At 35.8% G+C, this 18,469-nt stretch overlaps 1 protein-coding gene across 3 annotated transcripts; it reads right to left on the bottom strand.

The window, feature by feature from the left end:
* Positions 1-2,244: 2,244 nt before the first annotated feature.
* Positions 2,245-18,111, bottom strand: LOC132037698 (WD-40 repeat-containing protein MSI4-like). 3 transcript variants are annotated; one of them, XM_059428263.1, is made up of 17 exons: positions 17,925-18,111; positions 17,624-17,779; positions 12,489-12,696; positions 11,438-11,501; positions 8,711-8,797; positions 8,558-8,620; positions 6,691-6,756; positions 6,495-6,569; positions 6,194-6,269; positions 5,690-5,876; positions 5,040-5,121; positions 4,440-4,513; positions 4,012-4,123; positions 3,843-3,917; positions 2,978-3,045; positions 2,627-2,726; positions 2,245-2,551 (listed from the first exon to the last, which is right to left on the bottom strand). In XM_059428263.1, the coding sequence occupies exons 3-17, from the start codon at positions 12,671-12,673 to the stop codon at positions 2,444-2,446; spliced, it is 1,422 nt and encodes a 473-aa protein (XP_059284246.1). In that variant the 5' UTR covers positions 12,674-12,696; positions 17,624-17,779; positions 17,925-18,111; the 3' UTR covers positions 2,245-2,443. The 3 variants fall into 3 exon arrangements, 2 of the variants coding, with proteins under 2 accessions (XP_059284246.1, XP_059284245.1); XM_059428262.1 differs by lacking the exons at positions 17,624-17,779; positions 17,925-18,111 and adding an exon at positions 16,919-17,060; XR_009409965.1 differs by lacking the exons at positions 2,245-2,551; positions 17,624-17,779; positions 17,925-18,111 and adding an exon at positions 16,919-17,060 and having other exon boundaries at positions 2,655-2,726; positions 3,983-4,123.
* Positions 18,112-18,469: the final 358 nt, after the last annotated feature.

Below are 18,469 nucleotides of genomic sequence, written 5' to 3'. Positions count from 1 at the left end.
ATTCAGATCACTCAGGTAATCAACAGGCAATTCCCAATACTCAAAGTTGACACTAACTGGCACTCTTTATGCAGCAAACTGAGTAACAACTATGCTAAGAGGACAGTCAAGATTACCAAGTGGTATCCTCCACCCCCCAACTACATCAAACTTAACAGTGATGGTAGTTGTAGGGGTGATGATTGTGGAGGAGGGGGTATAATTAGAAAAGATGATGGCAAATTAATATCTGCTTACAACATAAATCTGGGTAAAGGCACAAGCAACTAGGCAGAAGCAAAAGCTTTGTAACATGGAGTAGATTGGTGCATCAGCATGGGTTGGAATAATATCATCATAGAGGCTGATTCTTTTTTGTTGGTAAAAGCCATACAAGGTAAAACAGAGTCCCTTGGAACATTGCTCGAATTAGTTAATTGGATACAACATTTGCTGAAACAACATCATCTACAAATTAGACTGTCTTAGAGAAGCTAATCAAGCAGTTGATATGTTGGCACAACTCAGTCATTCACACAACAATACAGATACTTATGATGATTTTCAAGAACTCCCAAGGGCATTGAAAGTATCCTGAACATTGATAGATGGGGACTACCTAGTATTAGATCAAGACCCCAAAATGACAAATTGTACTGTTTTGATCCTCATTAACCTGGTAGTGTTAGGATAGAGTAGAGTGCATTAGTTTCATTGTAATACAGATGATGGCCAACACTAACTACAGATGATGGCCAACACTAACTAAAAATAAGTGTTGGCTATTTTTCTGTACATAGGCATGCATGCATCACATAGCTTCCCATAACAGAATAGGTTCCCCCCACCCCAAAGGACATGCATCATATAGTATCATATAGGTTATTGTACTTCATGCATTAAACTGGATATGTCCAGTTTCATTCGTCATAAGGGTACAGTTTAAGCCCTCCCCTGTTTTGTACTCTTTTTCATATTAATAAAATACCACTCAAGTTCTGATTTTGAACCGGAACTGGGTGGTTCTTCTTAAAAAAAAGAATGAAATGAAATTTTTTCATAGTTTTAAACATGCCATAACATCTGTATGACTATAAAAGCTTGTCATTAAGAATAAAATTAGAAGTTTAAAGTTAAATTATTTCTAAATATTGTTCAAAATAGTTGTTGTGTGCTTATCAGACACGCTTGTTGATTGACCTTTCACCGATGAGCTTGTTGTTTCAATGCTTACCCAATTCAATAGCCTCTGATCAATTAGCTAGAGAAATCCATACCTACTTTTTGGATATCAAGATTCGATGTGCAAGGAAGTTGGCAAAAAGCATTAAAAACTTCTTCAGCAACTCGATAAGCAGTCCTATCTACCGCAAATCCTTGTTATTTATACTATCAAATGCCAATAAAATAGCACATGTTTTTTAATTTCAATAAAATTTGTAAATAATTTAAGTATCATGTCTTGCCAACACGATAAAACTTGTGAGCAATTGCACAACACAACCAAGTTTATTGAATTTAACAAAATTTGTGAACAAATTTCTACCGAAATTTTACCCATCTATCCTAACTTATTAGCAAGGCCAAATTTTACCAATTCAGCAAAACTTGTGAAACCGTTCGATATAACTTGTATTAAATTTTTTAAATCCAACAAGACTAGTATACCAAAATCATGCCCCGATACTACTTTTACACAAATTCCTTAAAAGGTGCCAAATTTAAATGGCACGGAATGAAAAGGTGCCAAATTTAAATGGCACGGAATGATCCTATTTGTGCAAATCACTCAAAAAAATATCTAGCAGCATTATTATTAGACAAGTGATGATGAATTTTAAAAATTTGGCTAGCCGTATTTTGACTTATAAACTACAATTAGACCACTTTCTTTCCTTTGTACCCCTTCCAATCTCTCGTCCCTCAAGGTGTGTTCAGTATGGAGGAAAATATTTTGAAAACTTTTTATCAGTTGGTTAAAGTTTTTTGAAAAATATTTATGTTAGGAAAACAAGTTCCTTAAAAATGAGGAAAATGACTTTCCTAATGTAAGTAAGGAAAAGAAGCCCCACAAGTGAACATTGATTGTCTCCTTCCTACCCTCGAACTCACCTCATCTTCACTCCCACCCACCCTCACCACTACCCCCAACCACCCAACCCAACCCACTCCCACCACCGACCAACTTTCCAGTCCACACAGAACACATCAGGATTTCGCATGCCAAATAAGAATGCAAACATCCAAGTAGCAAAACGCCAAAAATCCAGTACAAACAACATCAACACATCATGCTCTACAGTCTCGGTTACTTACAGCTTACCGTCTACTAGCATACAATTACCATTTTCAAGCATAGCTCCTACATGCAAATATCAATAGTGTACAGATACTGACACTCATATATGGTGTACTCTAGTGCCTACTATTATATTTCTTCAGAGCGCCATTGCGCTAAAATGACTCAGACTTTGGACTTTGGAGCACACTTGCTCACATGGTCCTTGAAATGTTGCATCTCAGACAAAACTTCCTTCTCTGTCCGGTACACCAAATCAGTCATGCGCCATATCTGTAGGATCCAATCTAACAATCAGAGGCAAATTAAATCATACTGGAAATGGCAGCAACAGAAATGATTATGAACCTGTAGTGTGCCGCCTCCACCATTGGTCTCCAAGTCATCAGATACACTAACAATAGTCCATGGATCCAATGCATTCCAGTGAAAGTCCACAATTTTATCCCTGAGTCAAATCCAAAAAAATCAGTTACTCCTCATTGCTTCATTGGTCTCCACAATCTATATGGTATCATCACTAAGATCATGACCAAAAGATAACTGCCATTAAACTGAGAAAAACTATCATTCTCCCCCTCCTTAGAAGAAAGAAAATAAATTAGAATATAAAACAAAATATAGTCAGTTTTGTTTGAAGTCCAACATGGCAAAATGAAACAAAGCCTAGAAGAAAAAAGCCAGTGTAAAAGTTCTAACCTGTGGCCAGCATGCTGAAAAAATAAGCCTGGAGGAGGATCATCTTCAGTATCTTTTGTTTCAGCAACCTGTCAAGAAAAATTTACTAAAACTATAAGGAGAACTACTTGGTTATAAATTCATGAATCTAGAACATCTCCAGTCATTTTTTTTTTTTTTTGAGTAAAGAACATCTCCAGTCATTATTGCGCCGCTTTATTTGAATGTGCGCCTTTAAACGGAATACTTGCCTATGGTTACATGATATATCCAATCAGAAGTTAATAAATTACATTTTACACATCCAGACTCCCACTACTAATAAATAAATAAGTAATCCATAGTACAACACCTGAGTCCACCAGCCAGGAAAGAATTTCTCAAACTTGGAACATTTTAGAACATTAGACTATAAAGAATCATTGCCTATTTGCCTTAATACGATAAAGCATCAAAGGTGCGACAAGATATTAAATTTGAAAACTGATGATCCCTGTGAAATATATTTGTAGCACATCATGAGCAGCTTTCATTTTGCTTCTTTTTTGTGCAAAAGGTATTAGTTGGAATTAGAGAAGCCATCTAACATTTTAAAATGTCTCAACTCTCCATCCCTTTTGCATTTGCAGAATGTAAGATCACTTCACAAATTACAGTTACCATGTTTTTTTTTTTTTTTTTGCAGTCAAACCCTTCGCTATCCGAAGACCAACGTTGTTTACAGAAGACTGATCACAGCAGCATTTACAAATAAAAACCTTTTTTAAGAAGCTGGACTCCCAGAAGAGTTGCAATACTTGGAACTGGAGGAATAACACACGAGAGAAGGGATAAAGGGAGGAAGATGCGAAGTCTGAGAAAGTGCCAAGGAGAGGAGTATCTCTACCTTCTCATAGTCCCAAATATTTAAGAGACCATCCTCTGAAGAGCTCCCAAACACAGAAGACCTATCCGGACACCACTGTAAAGGGAAAGTCGTCAGTTAACAGCGATCTAACGCAGAGATATCAGTAAACACAATCTCACTGATGAACATAACACGGCAAATGATACACCTGAACACAGAGAACTGCGGCTGTGTGATGTTCAAACATATGTAATGGCGATCCGACCCCATCCGAAGTTAAATTTCGCCGGTCAAACAAGCGAACCGAATTATCAGCGGACCTGAGTGACACCATGCTAAGTATGAAATCTGCCACTTAGATAAACTACATTAAAGAAAAGCGCCCAAGCAGTCGTGCGCACCATAATAAGCACTATCTTGATGACCACTGATGAGTGATACTATACGAATTTATGATATAACATACCATTAATGGGAAGTTTGTCGTTCACAAAAAAAAAAAAAAAAAAAAAAAAGTAAACTTGCAGCAGCACGCCCCATAAAAGGCACTTACATGACTACTCTTCCTTTTAATTTTCTTTTTTGGGTAAGGCTTACTCATAATTTATTTAATATGAGTACTATTTCACATCATACCCGGTTATGATAAGATTGTCATTGTGAGGATTCCAGTCGACGCAATGAAGATCAGCATCATGCGCTTTCTCAACCTGTAAAAGCAGCAAAGACCAGTATCCTCATTAGGTTTTAGATATTACTTGTGAAGGATTATTGACTGAAATTTGACGATCCAGAAAATCTCAAAACAATTTAATAGAAATGGCTATATGATATAAAACATGCATATCTAGGAAAAGTTGAATATGGTCATGCTCAAAAGTTATATATTTTGGTATGAAGATAATTGGCCTATGTTTAACATATGTTCAAGAATCATCATTTGACCATTGGAATTGCATTCAAGATAAGCTAACAAATGAATATCTAGGAAAAGCTGAATCCGGTCAAGTCTCAAAAGGTGTATATTCTGGTATGAAGATAATTGGCCTATGTTTTAACAATGTCAAGAATCATCATTTGACCATTAGAATTGCATTCAAGATATATCTCCAGAAACCTGAGAGGAGTTGCACATTGGCAGTTTGATATATGATATACTGCGTATTTCTATGTTATTAACAATCTCAGTAGTAGAAGACATTTGCCATTAAACAATCAAGAAAGTAATCACCAGACCTTTACAACAGGATTGTTACCAACTCGAGCATCCCATAGTATGAGGCACGAATCATCACCAACACTACAAAATTCCTGTGAACTTCATGAAGGTCAAAATAAAATGTCAGTTTCAGAAGTAGACTGATCAGATACTTCTAAACATGTTAATCTCGCACATTCTTACGTATCCACCTTTTCTGCTTAGGATGTCACAGAAGATGTGTCAAGAACAAAATGGTTGAAGTACATTAATTGCAGAATCTTAGCTTGTCTTTGTTCTTTGTCAGTAACTCCAGAATGTTCCATGAAGACATCAGACAGAATTTTAAATATCAAAGCACATTGATCAATGCGAACTTAATTGTTCCACTTTCTTAAACTACATAAAATCCAAAGGGGACCAAGGAGGATGTAGGAAGACCATGATGACGAAGCAAATGGGAAGCAACAGGTGGAGCTGAGGGCATCGGGACAGTTTCTTTATATTTCTCTTCCTGGATGATAACTCAGAAGAAGTGGATGTCACTAAAGAAGAACAAAAGGAAAATGAGAACAATTTACCTGCAGAAACTCTATTAACCTGAAAGCCTAATTTATAAACCTCACTCCACCCAGAAAACCTCCCATGGGATCCAGCAAAGAAATTAAAGCATTCAAGTCGACATTACCTTGAAGGGCAAAACTGAACATCTTCTACAGTATCATCATGGCCCTGGAAGATACCACGTGGTCCAATCGAAGGATTATCAGCAGACTTAATTATAGAGCCAGCTGATCCTGCAGACTTGGGTGCATCTGCTGCCAATGTTGAAATGTGATCTTGAATGCTCCACAAGACCACAGTTTTGTCCTTTCCTGACAGAAAATTACCTCAAATGAGGAGACACTAGAAGTGGCTAAATCACTTCCCAACCACTGAATTATGATATTAGGTTCCAGACAGCATCTTACGGAATGCAACATTAGACAAAAGAATCGAAGTTCATAATATGATTCTCAATACTTGGACTACCAGCAGAAGTAGTTTTATGAACCTTACATACAAACTGAATCTGATCACATAAGTTTAATTTGGTATGCAAGATGGGCAACGCAAGTACCTGATTCTAAAATATGACTAGATGAAAACATATTTTGAAAACTAGACATCTAAAAAAGAGAAAACTTCAAACCTCCAGAGAGGACAAAGGGTTCCATGGGGCTCAGAGCCAGAGCAAATTCTGCATTGTCTTGATGTCCACTCAATACCTGAAAGGGCATTTCATGTTTACTTAGAAAGGTTGATCTATAGCTTAAGATGCCAAATCATATTGCTGGTGCCAGTTGACAGGAGATGGGATCAAATATTAGAGCACATTCCACAAGCAAAAAAGTTATGAAATCCGCCAAAAGAGGTAAGATGAGTGATGAACATGATGAAAATAACCCAAAATATAGATCAATCAAAAAATCTTAGAGAATAAGTACACTGACCAGATCCGGACGTGAAGCAGCAGCACCTGGGACAGCATGCTTGTTAGGCTGAGCTTCGATGTCCCAAATGAGAACCTAGATAGATGAATAACAAACTTGTACCAATTAAAAAATATTGATATGCCTAAAATAGAAACATGCCACAGTAACTTTACAAAGACTTCCACTAAACTCCTTACAAAAAGAGGCCACTTACTTCAGGACAATCAGTATGGGTTGCCACTATGTTTTTGTTCTGTGGGAGTTCTCTAATTCTGTTAGCCTGGAGAAGGGTACCAAAAAAGAAGTTCAAACAGAATTCCTCAATGGAGAACCAAACTGCACAATTTTATTTTATTTTTTGTTTTTTTGAAACTGGTGCCATTCAAAACTGCACAATTTTTTATGCTAGAGAATAAATCTCAAATAAGTTCATAAAGTGTTTTTCTTCATAGAATGTCACAAGTAATGATGCAGATTCTAGGCAAAATAGAGCACTATATACATCACTTTTTAGTTTTGTTGAATTCAGACTTTGCTTCATTCAAGTACTCCTCTAAATAAAGCACAAAACTTTGAATGCAATTAAATCTCAACTTTACTATGATACACAGAAAGATATAGCATTGAAAATTGGCGTGAACAAAAACCTTAACACCCAGAAGAGCTAATGCCCTCAATGCAGATACAATCGAGAAACACAAATCCAGTAGGAAATTAGCAATGCAAAAAAAATGTTGACAGGGAATGAAAACTATTTTTCTAATATTCTGAATAGCATCAAATATAAGGATAATATTGCAACAGAAAAGCATAAGAAACAATAAGCATATAACTAAAATAATTCAATAATCTCATCTCAAGCATCAATTATTATTTATTTCTGTTTACATTTTCATTCTGTGGTATACAACTTTTATCTTGTATTCACGGCATTTGAGTTCCTTGTCAAAAATGATTTAAAAATATGGTGGGAGCTGGAAATCTGAAAGTAAAAAATTTGGCTTCTGAAAGATAATTCTAGAATATTAGAGTACACTATTCAGGGAAAAAAATAGGCAGGAAAGTGGCAAATTCATTCGGTTTGCAGCAGCGGAATCATTGATATATTAAGCAAAATCGCCTTGTTCTCCCTTATAGAGCCTATCGGAAGGACACCTTGTAATTGGATTTGGGTGCAATTGAGTGTAATTACAGAGTCTTGGATTGTTTGTCTGGCCAAGCAATTACTTGGTCAACATGAAATTGGATGTAACTGAGAGGGAGCAATTACACTGTAATTCTCAAGGGGATCTGGTAATTACATCGTGTAATTACCAGATGATTTTTCAAATTATCTTATATTTCAATTTTTCAAATCTACGCGGAATACTTGTTAAAAGCAATTTCAAATTCTACTAGTTTCTTTTTTCTATTTATTAAAACAAATATATATTACAGAAAAATAATTTCTAAACTCACACATAATCATTTGTTATTTTAAAAATTGGCAAAATCACGAACCACATTATATCCACACAATTGGGAAGATACCGATTACTCTTTACGATATTAGTTATCAATTTATAATAATTAAGTATAATTTTGTAAATATATACATATTTGTCACTCATTAAAGTATATTTACTTCATCTAAAATAGGTTTATTTAATTTTTATTGTTAACTTTATTTTTAAATAAACAGTATCTATGTTATTACGCTTGTGCAACCAAACATGAAAGATGGAATTACATTGTAATTACGTTATGGCAAACAAAAATGTCTATGTACTTACTATTTTGTGTAATTACTGTATAAGTAACTACACCAGACCCGATTACAAGGTGTCCTTGCAAACAGGCTCTTAGAGAAAATTTATTATTCCTATTCCTCACAATGCAGCAGATAGAGACAAAGATAAACAGCAAGGATAAGTGCACTTAATTTAAAAATCTCTGGCAAGAGAACTATCAATTCAGCAGGCAACACCAAAGAAACCTAGTACAACATTGTATCAAGAGCCACCGAGCCAATAGTTAACTCAGTTTGTCTGTGAACACACGTGCAAGTTCATTTTTTTTTTCAGTGTTCATGCAGTTTTTACCTCTCCCGGATGTATCATGGTTTTGTACTTCTTCAGAAATGGCGAGCGTGCTTCTTCATTGAACTAGAACCAAGCCATTTAAAAAACGAGTCGTTATGATTGATTTGCAGAATACCTAAAACAAAACCATATTAAAATGTGAAATATACATACTTTTGCAATGTGATTTTCCGCTGCAACCCTGGGCTTAACCACATCACAATTGGCGATGATCAAAGTATTAGGCACTGACTTATCCGTCTGGAAAGGCGAGTTTAAAGATAAAATAAAAAAAATAACCCTAATATAGAATGGGACAACTCATATCATTTACTGTGCACGGAAATGAAACAACAAATTATCATATTTGTTAACACTTCCCTGTCAGTAAGCAAACTATAAAAATGAAATTATTTTATAATACTAATATCAACATTAACGATGATGATAATAATAATAATGGTAAGAACTCTAGCCATGTGTGGTAGGCGGGCCCCGTCAGCTCATGAAATCGCCCAAGCCTAAACGGACACCTACTGTAGCAGGCAGCAGCTGGCTCGGCCACTAAGGGAACTTGCACCAGTTCCTCACATAAGTCCTAACAGCTCAGGACTGGTCTGGAACCAGCCTGCAGCACGCCAAAACCCCCCTCCTAACCCCTCAAGTTGAAAGTAATTTTCAGGATGCTAGCTTCATATTTGAACCCTTTGATCTAATATTTCTAAATTTAAGGTCACAAGAAACAATACAGAAATAGCTGCTTGTTGGGAAAAGACACACTTTAATACAAACAACTTAGTTACTACTAAAATCTATAAATTTTTACACATAAGCTGTTCACAAATCAAGCAATTAACATCAAATTGAATAATCAATATTGATATTCTTAAAAGAAAAAAGGGATTAATCTATATGTGCTATTAGTTTACTGCTTTCTCAGAATAAAAGTATTCATTTGTTTTACAAGATTAGCGAAAATGTAAAGTGAAAGGGAAATAAGAGTGTTTAAAAGCTGAGCAGTCAAACCCCCATAGCAAAGAACTAGATCTCGAAAATGTACTCAAATTCAAAAGAAAAATTGGCAGAACTGTGACACGATCACAAAGTAAAGTTGGCTTGAAATATCAATCTTGCTTTACCTGATTTTTTGTTCTCTTATTTGCAATTATTTTATTCTTTATACTAAACATAATCAATACTTTATGACATGTTATAACTAATATAGGACAGAATAAACGAAACTCAAAAAGGACCAACTAGACCGACCCAAAGCAGGCAACTATAGTTGTTAAGTGTCGTGTCCCATCCCCTTCTAAAAAATTACTGGCTCAAGACTGGCCCCATAAGAATGGAGCCAGCCCAGGAACCAGACCATGGCTCAGGAGCCAGGGACAAAATGAACATCAAGTAATCAGGCCTCGGTCTAACCAATACAGCTTACTGGCAACAGAAGCTATTTGAATCAATCAAGGTCGGGACTTTGATACCATTTGAAAATAGAAAAGCTTCTCAATGTACAAGAGATACTCCTTACATAGGAATATTAAGCGATGCCTAATACAGTAGCTAATACATCCCTATACTAATAAGGTAATTAAATGCAGAATATCCTATAGAATGTACAATTAATCTGGACGGTATGAATCCAGGTAGGCGTTCACCATTCTCCTCCACATTAAATCAACATCTGTTGTCTGTGACGTATTGGCAGAAGATACCCTTTGAATGTGTATCAAAAAGTATTACTAATTGATCATTTAAATGGTGGAAGTTCAAGGCTGGACTAGATAGCACTAAATTACTATTACTCCCTCTGTTTATGTGGCACCTTTCCTTTTTAGTCTGTGCCAAAAAGAATGTCGCCTTTTTATAATTATAAACAATTTAACTTTAAAATTCTGCTTTTTACCCTTAATGAAATGATTTATAGTCACACAAATGTCCAAAGTTTGTTTTAGACCACAAATTTCAAAAGTCTTCCTTTCTTAAATTTTGTGTCAAGTCAAACGGTGCCACATAAATTGGGGCTGAGGGAGTACTATTTTTCTGATAGACAATTGTAAGAATATTATTGATGAGGGACAGGACCGGCAAGCAAAAGTTGTACAAGAGAACATCTGAAAATAAGTAAGAAAGCCAACAAAAGCCTCCGGCTCCAACACATTTGCCAAAGTCAAGTTGCACCAAAAACTAAGCAAAAAAATATATTTGAACTTTAGATTAACTACATTGTCCTGTTTGTTCTCGAAAACTGTAGCATTACTTTCTCTCCATGTGAAGATAGAACTTAATTATGGTATTATCAAGAGGACCAACATAGGTTTTCCATGAGTGGCTGAAACGGGATTATTATGAATGGGATCCACAACCTCTATCTTGCACTTGGCCCATCATACTAAGGGTCAGATAGGAACTATGTATCTTCATCGGCAGAAAAATGTTAGAGAACCTGCTATGAAAAATGTGAGAATTGCATATATCTATTTTTAAAGATTATTGAGGAAAACAAATTAACAATACACATGATTAAGTAAAGAAGTAGAGGTAGTGGGGCACCTAGACAACTCAATTTTAAATGAACTTTGGCCCTGTATGACACTAGATATTAAAGAATTTACAATGGAAGTTTAAAAACTAAAACACGGAGAAAAGAAATTGTGGGGGAAAGATTTCTAGAAGTATTTTATACCTAAAGAATTCTATTAATAACAAAAGAGATTTTGTTAAAGGAGGGAGTGCAGGTGTTCTCAACCCCCCAACCCAAAAAAAAATCATTAAGGAAAGAGTATACTTCTACAAAATTTGGTGATATGGTAAATCTGTTGGGATATCCATGTAAAATACACAGGAATGCCGAAAAATATCAACAAAAAACAGTAATCATGTAAAATGCAAGCTTGCCTGTTCAGAAAGGTAGAGTCGCTGGCGGTTTTTCAGAGAACCCTGCCTAATTATTGGACCCCACCTGTTGCCAAAGACATATAACCATTAATATGACTGATCAATTATAGACCAAACAACTTGACAAATCCAAGATCACAATGAGACAGCTCGATACCAATTTTCAAATGTCAATTAAAAAAACAGGATTGTTATCCACTTCATTAAACATATACTAAGTGCAAGGCCAAAGAGTTCCATGGATAACTATCATATAGGAATAATAGCCACACACACACAAAAGAGAATCACATACCATATACAGAACAACACCAATTACTTAATTTATGATCAGAACATAAACGTGACCAGAAAATAATAAACCAAGAAAACCAACTAGCTCACAAGAAGAAAAGATATACCCTATATAGTGACCACCATGTGCAAGTATGGATTTAACATATTCATAAATACATAAGCATGTGGCCTACTTAGCATTCAGATCATACCTCCTTAACAAAGCAATCACCCAGATGGTTATTATTCAGATCTCTTTTTTCTTTTCTTTAGGGAATTCAGATCTTGGTTTTTAAGGATAGAAATTCTTTTTTTTTATAACAACTTTGTGCGCACCTCGGCTATTCCATCAGGTACCTGCTACCTCGAATTCAGATCTTGGTTAAAGGGTTACGAAATTCACCCAACGAAAAATTTAATTTTAAGGAGGAAAGGGAACAAAAGGCATGTCACAAAATCATATACCAAATTATTATCTGTCTTTTAAGTTTTAAAGATTAGTTTTCTATTTCTAAACTACAAACTTACTTACAAAGCTCTATTACAATAATTGCTTAAGTTCACACATTAGGCATATACTTAGATTTAACTTTCGTCATTGTTCACCTGCAACTAGAGATAAAAAATAACATAAACAAATATCCAGTTTCACGAGATCAACTACATCCCTAAGAAAGCAAAAATATAAACCGAATTTTTCATCTTCATCAATACAACTTGGCTCAGCTTAATAAAACTATAGCATATTGCAAATGAAGAAAGAAATTCATAATACCGGCAAGAAGGAAGAGGCCATTCACTGCTATGATTAGTGAACCAATCATACAGCACAGCAATATTAGACTTCCACATCTGATATTCTTCACCGCATTTGCTACTCCCATCTTCACTACTTGCTCCACCAAGAGCCCAATTTCTTTTTTCTTTTTTGCATCTTTCAGCATTTTGGGTAGATGCCATGTTGTTTTGTAGATGGATCAAATCTTTACAATAAACAGAAGCAAAAGTCGAGAAAAGTTTTAATACAAGTAGTGCTATATATACAAGATTGTTACCTTTCTCCAAACAAAAACAAAAACAAAAACAAAAAAAACAAAAAAAGAGGACAAAAAACCTGAAATTACTTGCAAGCACACAAACGATGGGGGAGGCCAAACGAAGTATGAGATAGCGAAATAAGAGTTTCACTGTGGTAAGCGAAATAAGAGTTTCACTGTGGATATTTAGTGGACATTTTTACCCCTATATGTGGAGTCATTACATTAATGAACTGCGAAAACTTCCAAAAAGTGAGCAGTTCAACTAAGAATTAATTGAATTAACTCCAGAGTTAAAATAAGTCAAATATCACGCTTCATTAAAACCCTAGAGAGAGCACGTTGCGTTTTCTAGAGGTTTAATGAAAATCTCTAGAAATGGATGTTTTGGAAGGGAAAAGAAAGAGTAGGTTGTTGTTGTTTTTATGGGCATAGCTTTTTTCTTGGATGTATCGAAAGAGGGGGCGGAAACTACATTAGCGGTGGATTTTGCTGGTCAATTTGTTTTTCTTTAATATTGTTATAGATAGATAACATGAAAGAATGATTAAGTGAGAAAGATTATCATTAAAATGATTAAGTGAGAAAGATTATCATTAAAATCAAGCACAATAAAGAACCTGAAATTACTTGCAAGCGCGCAAATGATAGGAGAGGGGGATGGGGGAGGCCAAAAGAAGAATGAGATAGGGAAATAAGGGTTTCACGGTGGATATTTAGTCGACGATTTTACCCCTATATGTGGAGTCATTGCATTAATGAACTGCAAAAACTTTCATAAAATGAGCAGTTCAACTAACAATTAATTGAATTAACTCTAGAGTTAAAATAAATCAAATATCACGCTGCGTTACCAGATTTCTGTAAGCACTACTACAGACAATTTCAAAGCAATAACTAGCAATCTACACAATTACCCCCTATTTTACAATTTTGTACCAATTGTTGCCTCAAAATCCATCTCACCTTAAAAACCCGTATACCAATATCCTTCATTCAGTAATTTCGTTATTTTAAGCCAAAATAGCTTAGGGCTTCATAGGTAAAATCATGTTCTTTTGTGATGTTCATCTCAAAAACAATAAGGCACAAAATGATCCCAATGTAAAACTCCCGATTCCTTTAATCTCAATCCTCATAAAAATGGAGTTGTTGGATTAATACGTGCATTATTGTATATTAGATGTTGAAACGTTGAAATTAGTTATGCCACCAGGCTTTGGTCTAGAGGTAAGAACGCAACGCATGATATATGGGTTAGACGCACTTCACGGATTTGAATCCTCTGCAAACAAAGGCCTTAAGTGGAGAAGATTAGACAAACAAACGCATCATCTTGCCCGTGCAACACTACCCCTCCGTGGTTTCTCGATTATCAAAAATACTTGCAGTTAGTTATTGATTGATGTTTAATCATCATAGGATCAAATTTATATATGTTTGCTATCTTTAATTTTCCATAAATTATGTGCTTCACTTCAAAGAAATGTGCACTTCACTTCTCACTTCTCGCTTAGTCCCATAAACTTTTTTTCCTTTTAACACTGGGCCCACTCTTAAGACCAGACTTCAAATTAATCACATCTTCACAATCAAGAAGAAAAGGAAAAAGAGTAGCACAAACATTAGAACACAAACAATAAGGCAATGTGCGAGCTTCTTCATAAATAACCCCCATACACAAACGCTTACGTAGCATACCGATACCGGGCTCATCTGAACCCAATACTTTTGACACAGATCATAAATTTATATGCAATAAGGTCAGTTCTTTTTTTCTTTTCTTTTTTTTATGAAATTAGAAGGATATCATTAACAAAAAGCATCAAGAAGATGCAGCATTACAGAGAAAGAAAGTATCAGCTCCCGGGAAGGGAAAAAAATGCTATCTAATAGCTATCAACATAGATCTATGGAGCTGATAAATTCTAGGAAAGAATCAACAGTAATTACAGAGGAGAGGTTGACCCAACTAAAAAGAATAATCAAACATCTAGCCTTAAGAATGGGGATGGGAGTAGAGATGCCATCAAAACACCTTTTGTTCCTCTCTATCCATAAGCACCACAAAATACAAGCAGGAACCAAAGACCAGATCTTTTTGATGGACATCCCAGCTTTACAGAAGCTCCAACACACAAAAGCCTCTCTCATAGTGCCTGGCATGGCCCAAGTCAGTCCAAAGAGAGAAAAGAACATGTTCCATAGCTCAGTTGCCACAGGACAATGAAGAAACAGATGATTGATCGATTCTAAGTAGCACAAGCACATGTAGCATCTGTTGACTAAATGGAACTTCCTCCTCATAAGATTATCCCGAGTTAAGCAATAACCTTTTAGAGTGACTCAGCTGAAACAAATGATTTTTGGAGGCAACTTAGTTCTCCAGATAAGTTTCCAAGGCCACAGATCAATAAGTGTCTTCTTTGGGCTCACATGCAAGTAGCCTTCTTTGACTGAATAGGAGCCATCCCTGTAACTTCCCCAAGTGAGTCTATCTCTGCCTATCGACTGGGCTGCTCTGAATGGTGGCCATGAGAGCTATAAAATCTTCTAACTCCAAGTCATTTAGATTTTTCCTCAGAATCAGATTCCAAACATTGGTTTCCCTACACTGAGAAATGGTTGAGTCAGGGTTGGAGGCAATCTGGAAAATGCTTGGACAAACATTCATAAGGGGAATGTTTCCCAACCAAGTGTCTTTCCAAAACTGGATATGCTCCCCACTTCCCACCTTCAGAGAAGCATTGCTAGAGAAGACCTCCCAAAGGCACCTTATAGCTTTCCAAACCCCTGTGCCATAAGGAGTTGAAACTTGATTAGAGCACCAGTGACTAGTGCTACCAAATTTTGCTTGAATCACCTCCTTCCATAGACCAGTTGTCTCCTGATTATACCTCCAGTGCCACTTCATTAGCATACACTTGTTATGTAGTGCCAAGTCTTTAATCCCTAAGCCTCCAAACTGTTTTGGCATGGTGACTTTGGCCCATTACACAAGGTGGAATTGTGGTCCTCACGATTGCCTTGCCAAAGGAAGTCTCTCCTGATCTTGTCGAGTTGCTTTCGCACCTTATCTGGCAGAGGGAAGAGGGACATAAAAAGGTGGGAATACTATCCAAGACACTATTAATAAGTGTTACCCTGCCCCCTAGTGAGAGATATTGTTGCTGCCAGGAAGCCAATCTTCTTTCAAGCTTTTCCACAATAACATTCCATGCCTCATCTGATTTGTAACTGGCACTTAGAGGTAACCCCAAATAGGTAGTGGGAAAGAAGCCAGTTGTGCAACACATAATGTCAGCCAATTACTCTAAGTTAGGCACCTCATTAGCTGGATAGATGACACTTGACATGTTAATGTGGAGTCCTGACATGGCTTCAAAAAGCATAAGAGTGAGGTTAAGGTACTGCACTTGGGATTTCTCAGCTATAGGTTCAATTCTAAGAACCTTGTTGAACCCATAAAACTTAAATCTTGGATCCGCCTCTGCTCATACGCGCTGAATGCCACGGATGGATAAACCAAAGTGTGAAGGTTGTTAAATCCTAGAACTAAAGTAATCAAAGATCATTGCAAAATTAATAACACCGGGCCCACTCTCCAGAACAGATACCAAAATTAATTATATCTTCACTATAAAAATAAAAAAAAGGACAAAGAGTAGCACAAACATTACAACACAAAAAAAAAAAAAAAAAAATGTGCGAGCTTCTTCACACATAATCCTCATACGCATTGAAAATGTTGTTAAATCCTAGACCTAATTCAATAACAACAACAACATACCCATTGAAATCACACAAAGTGGACTCTGGGGAGGCTAGAGTGTACGCAGACCTTACCTCTACTTAGGTAAAGAGGTTGTTTCCGATAGACCCTTGGCATAAGGACAAGCAATTCAAAGCAGTATGAAAAAAGGAAATAACGAAAGCGAATAAGCCATGATATGAGAAAACAAAAAAAGGAAGTAGTAGCTACCACAGATAAATAACATAATCGAAGTACAAAAAAACAATAGATAGTAGCAAAAAAATCCTAGACCTAATGTAATCAAATATCATTGCAAACCCTAGCAAAACACAAAAAAGGCACATACCAAGGACTCCAAAAGTACCAACCCAAAAAGCAGAGGTTCTAGAAATATACAACATACCAAATATCTACCTGCAAGAGAGGGAAGGCCAAACAAGGTTGTGATTAGCGAACCAGTCATAGAGAACTGGAACGAGTGATTTCTACTGAACATATTTCTCATCAACAGAAGCAGCTCTTTTGTCAACACTACCTCTCATCCTGTGGGATTCCTTTTCGTCTTTGGATTTGGTGGAAGAACCCTTTGGTCTGCCACGCCTTTTGGGTTGAGAAGAAGGTATTGTTTCCATGCTGCAAATTTTGGGGGGGGAGGGAAGTTAGGAGAAAAGAAAACCCGTGTTGGCACAGAGATGGTGGACCTACCTACCAATTATACTATACTATACTTATACTCACTGTATTGAATTGTGAAAGATTGGTCACTCGTGAAATTGAATAAAGGGTTTTGTAGAAAAATGAAAATGACCAGAATCTTCTCTGTTAGATCTATTTATGGAAAGATATTTGATTTTTTTATTCTTTTTTGAAACACAACCTTCATCCATCTGTCCCCCTCTTCTTTTCCAAATACGGGACAACAATTATGCCTCTAAGTTCATATGAAATGAAAACTCATGTATACTAATCTTATACTCTATTTGATTAGTGGTATAAAATAACATTTGATTAGTCAGTTTCCACTTCTAACTGTATATATGCCATTGTTTTTGTTAATTTTAGGCCTTGTTTGATGCTCCGTAACATGTGTAGTGAGGGTTGAAGAAGGCTTCATCTTACCTGAATATACCAAAATTCACTTGCACCGAGCATTTCTATAAATCCCTCCAAAAGCAAAATCGACACCGCCATCTCTATTCAATTTAAACTTTCCTGCATAAGTTTGAGGCTTGTTTGGGAATAGGGGAAACTGCATCAAATTTTCCTAGCAGAAATCTGCATATAAGTTCAACAACAGGTAAACATTTATATGCCATGTTAGCACTACAGCAAATATTGACTAACAAAATTCATAAGATAATCAAACAATTCTAAACAATGACCTAGCTTTTCATAACATCAATGTGAGAAATACAGCTACCTAGTGAAATATGTACAAAATTGTTGTGATGATTTTTACCTTGTTGTACAAAATCACGATTTGAGCAATAGAAATGGGTATGAGACAATTTTCTTGCGAAATCTGGGAGTGCTATTATGGAAATAGAAGTTGCAGAGAGAAGGGAAAGATCCGAGACAATTTTCTTAAATATTTACAAGTTTCTCTGGCTACAAACTTCTCTCACCGTCTTTCTTTTACACATAACTAATGCAAAAAATATGCCGCAGTCAAACCTCTGTATAATTATTATTCGTTATATCATTTTTTTTTTAATTTTTTTTATTATATAGGGGAAAAGAAAAATGAGAAAGAAATTATAATGTGGGCATTCGAACGTAAAAATTCAAGTAGTCAATCAACTGAGCTACTAGATCCCTACATTATTCGTTATATCATCATTTTACTATAACGACCTAATTTTTTCAAAAATAATTTTTTAATAATTTACTTCTCTATAATATTATTTTACCTATAATAGCAGTAACACTCATTATAGCGGTACAGTCTTTGTAAAACTCTCTATA

This window comes from Lycium ferocissimum, chromosome 11 (genome assembly GCF_029784015.1).
Source record: "Lycium ferocissimum isolate CSIRO_LF1 chromosome 11, AGI_CSIRO_Lferr_CH_V1, whole genome shotgun sequence".
Taxonomy (NCBI): Eukaryota; Viridiplantae; Streptophyta; class Magnoliopsida; order Solanales; family Solanaceae; genus Lycium; species Lycium ferocissimum.
This window is presented reverse-complemented; position numbering and strand designations above follow the sequence as displayed.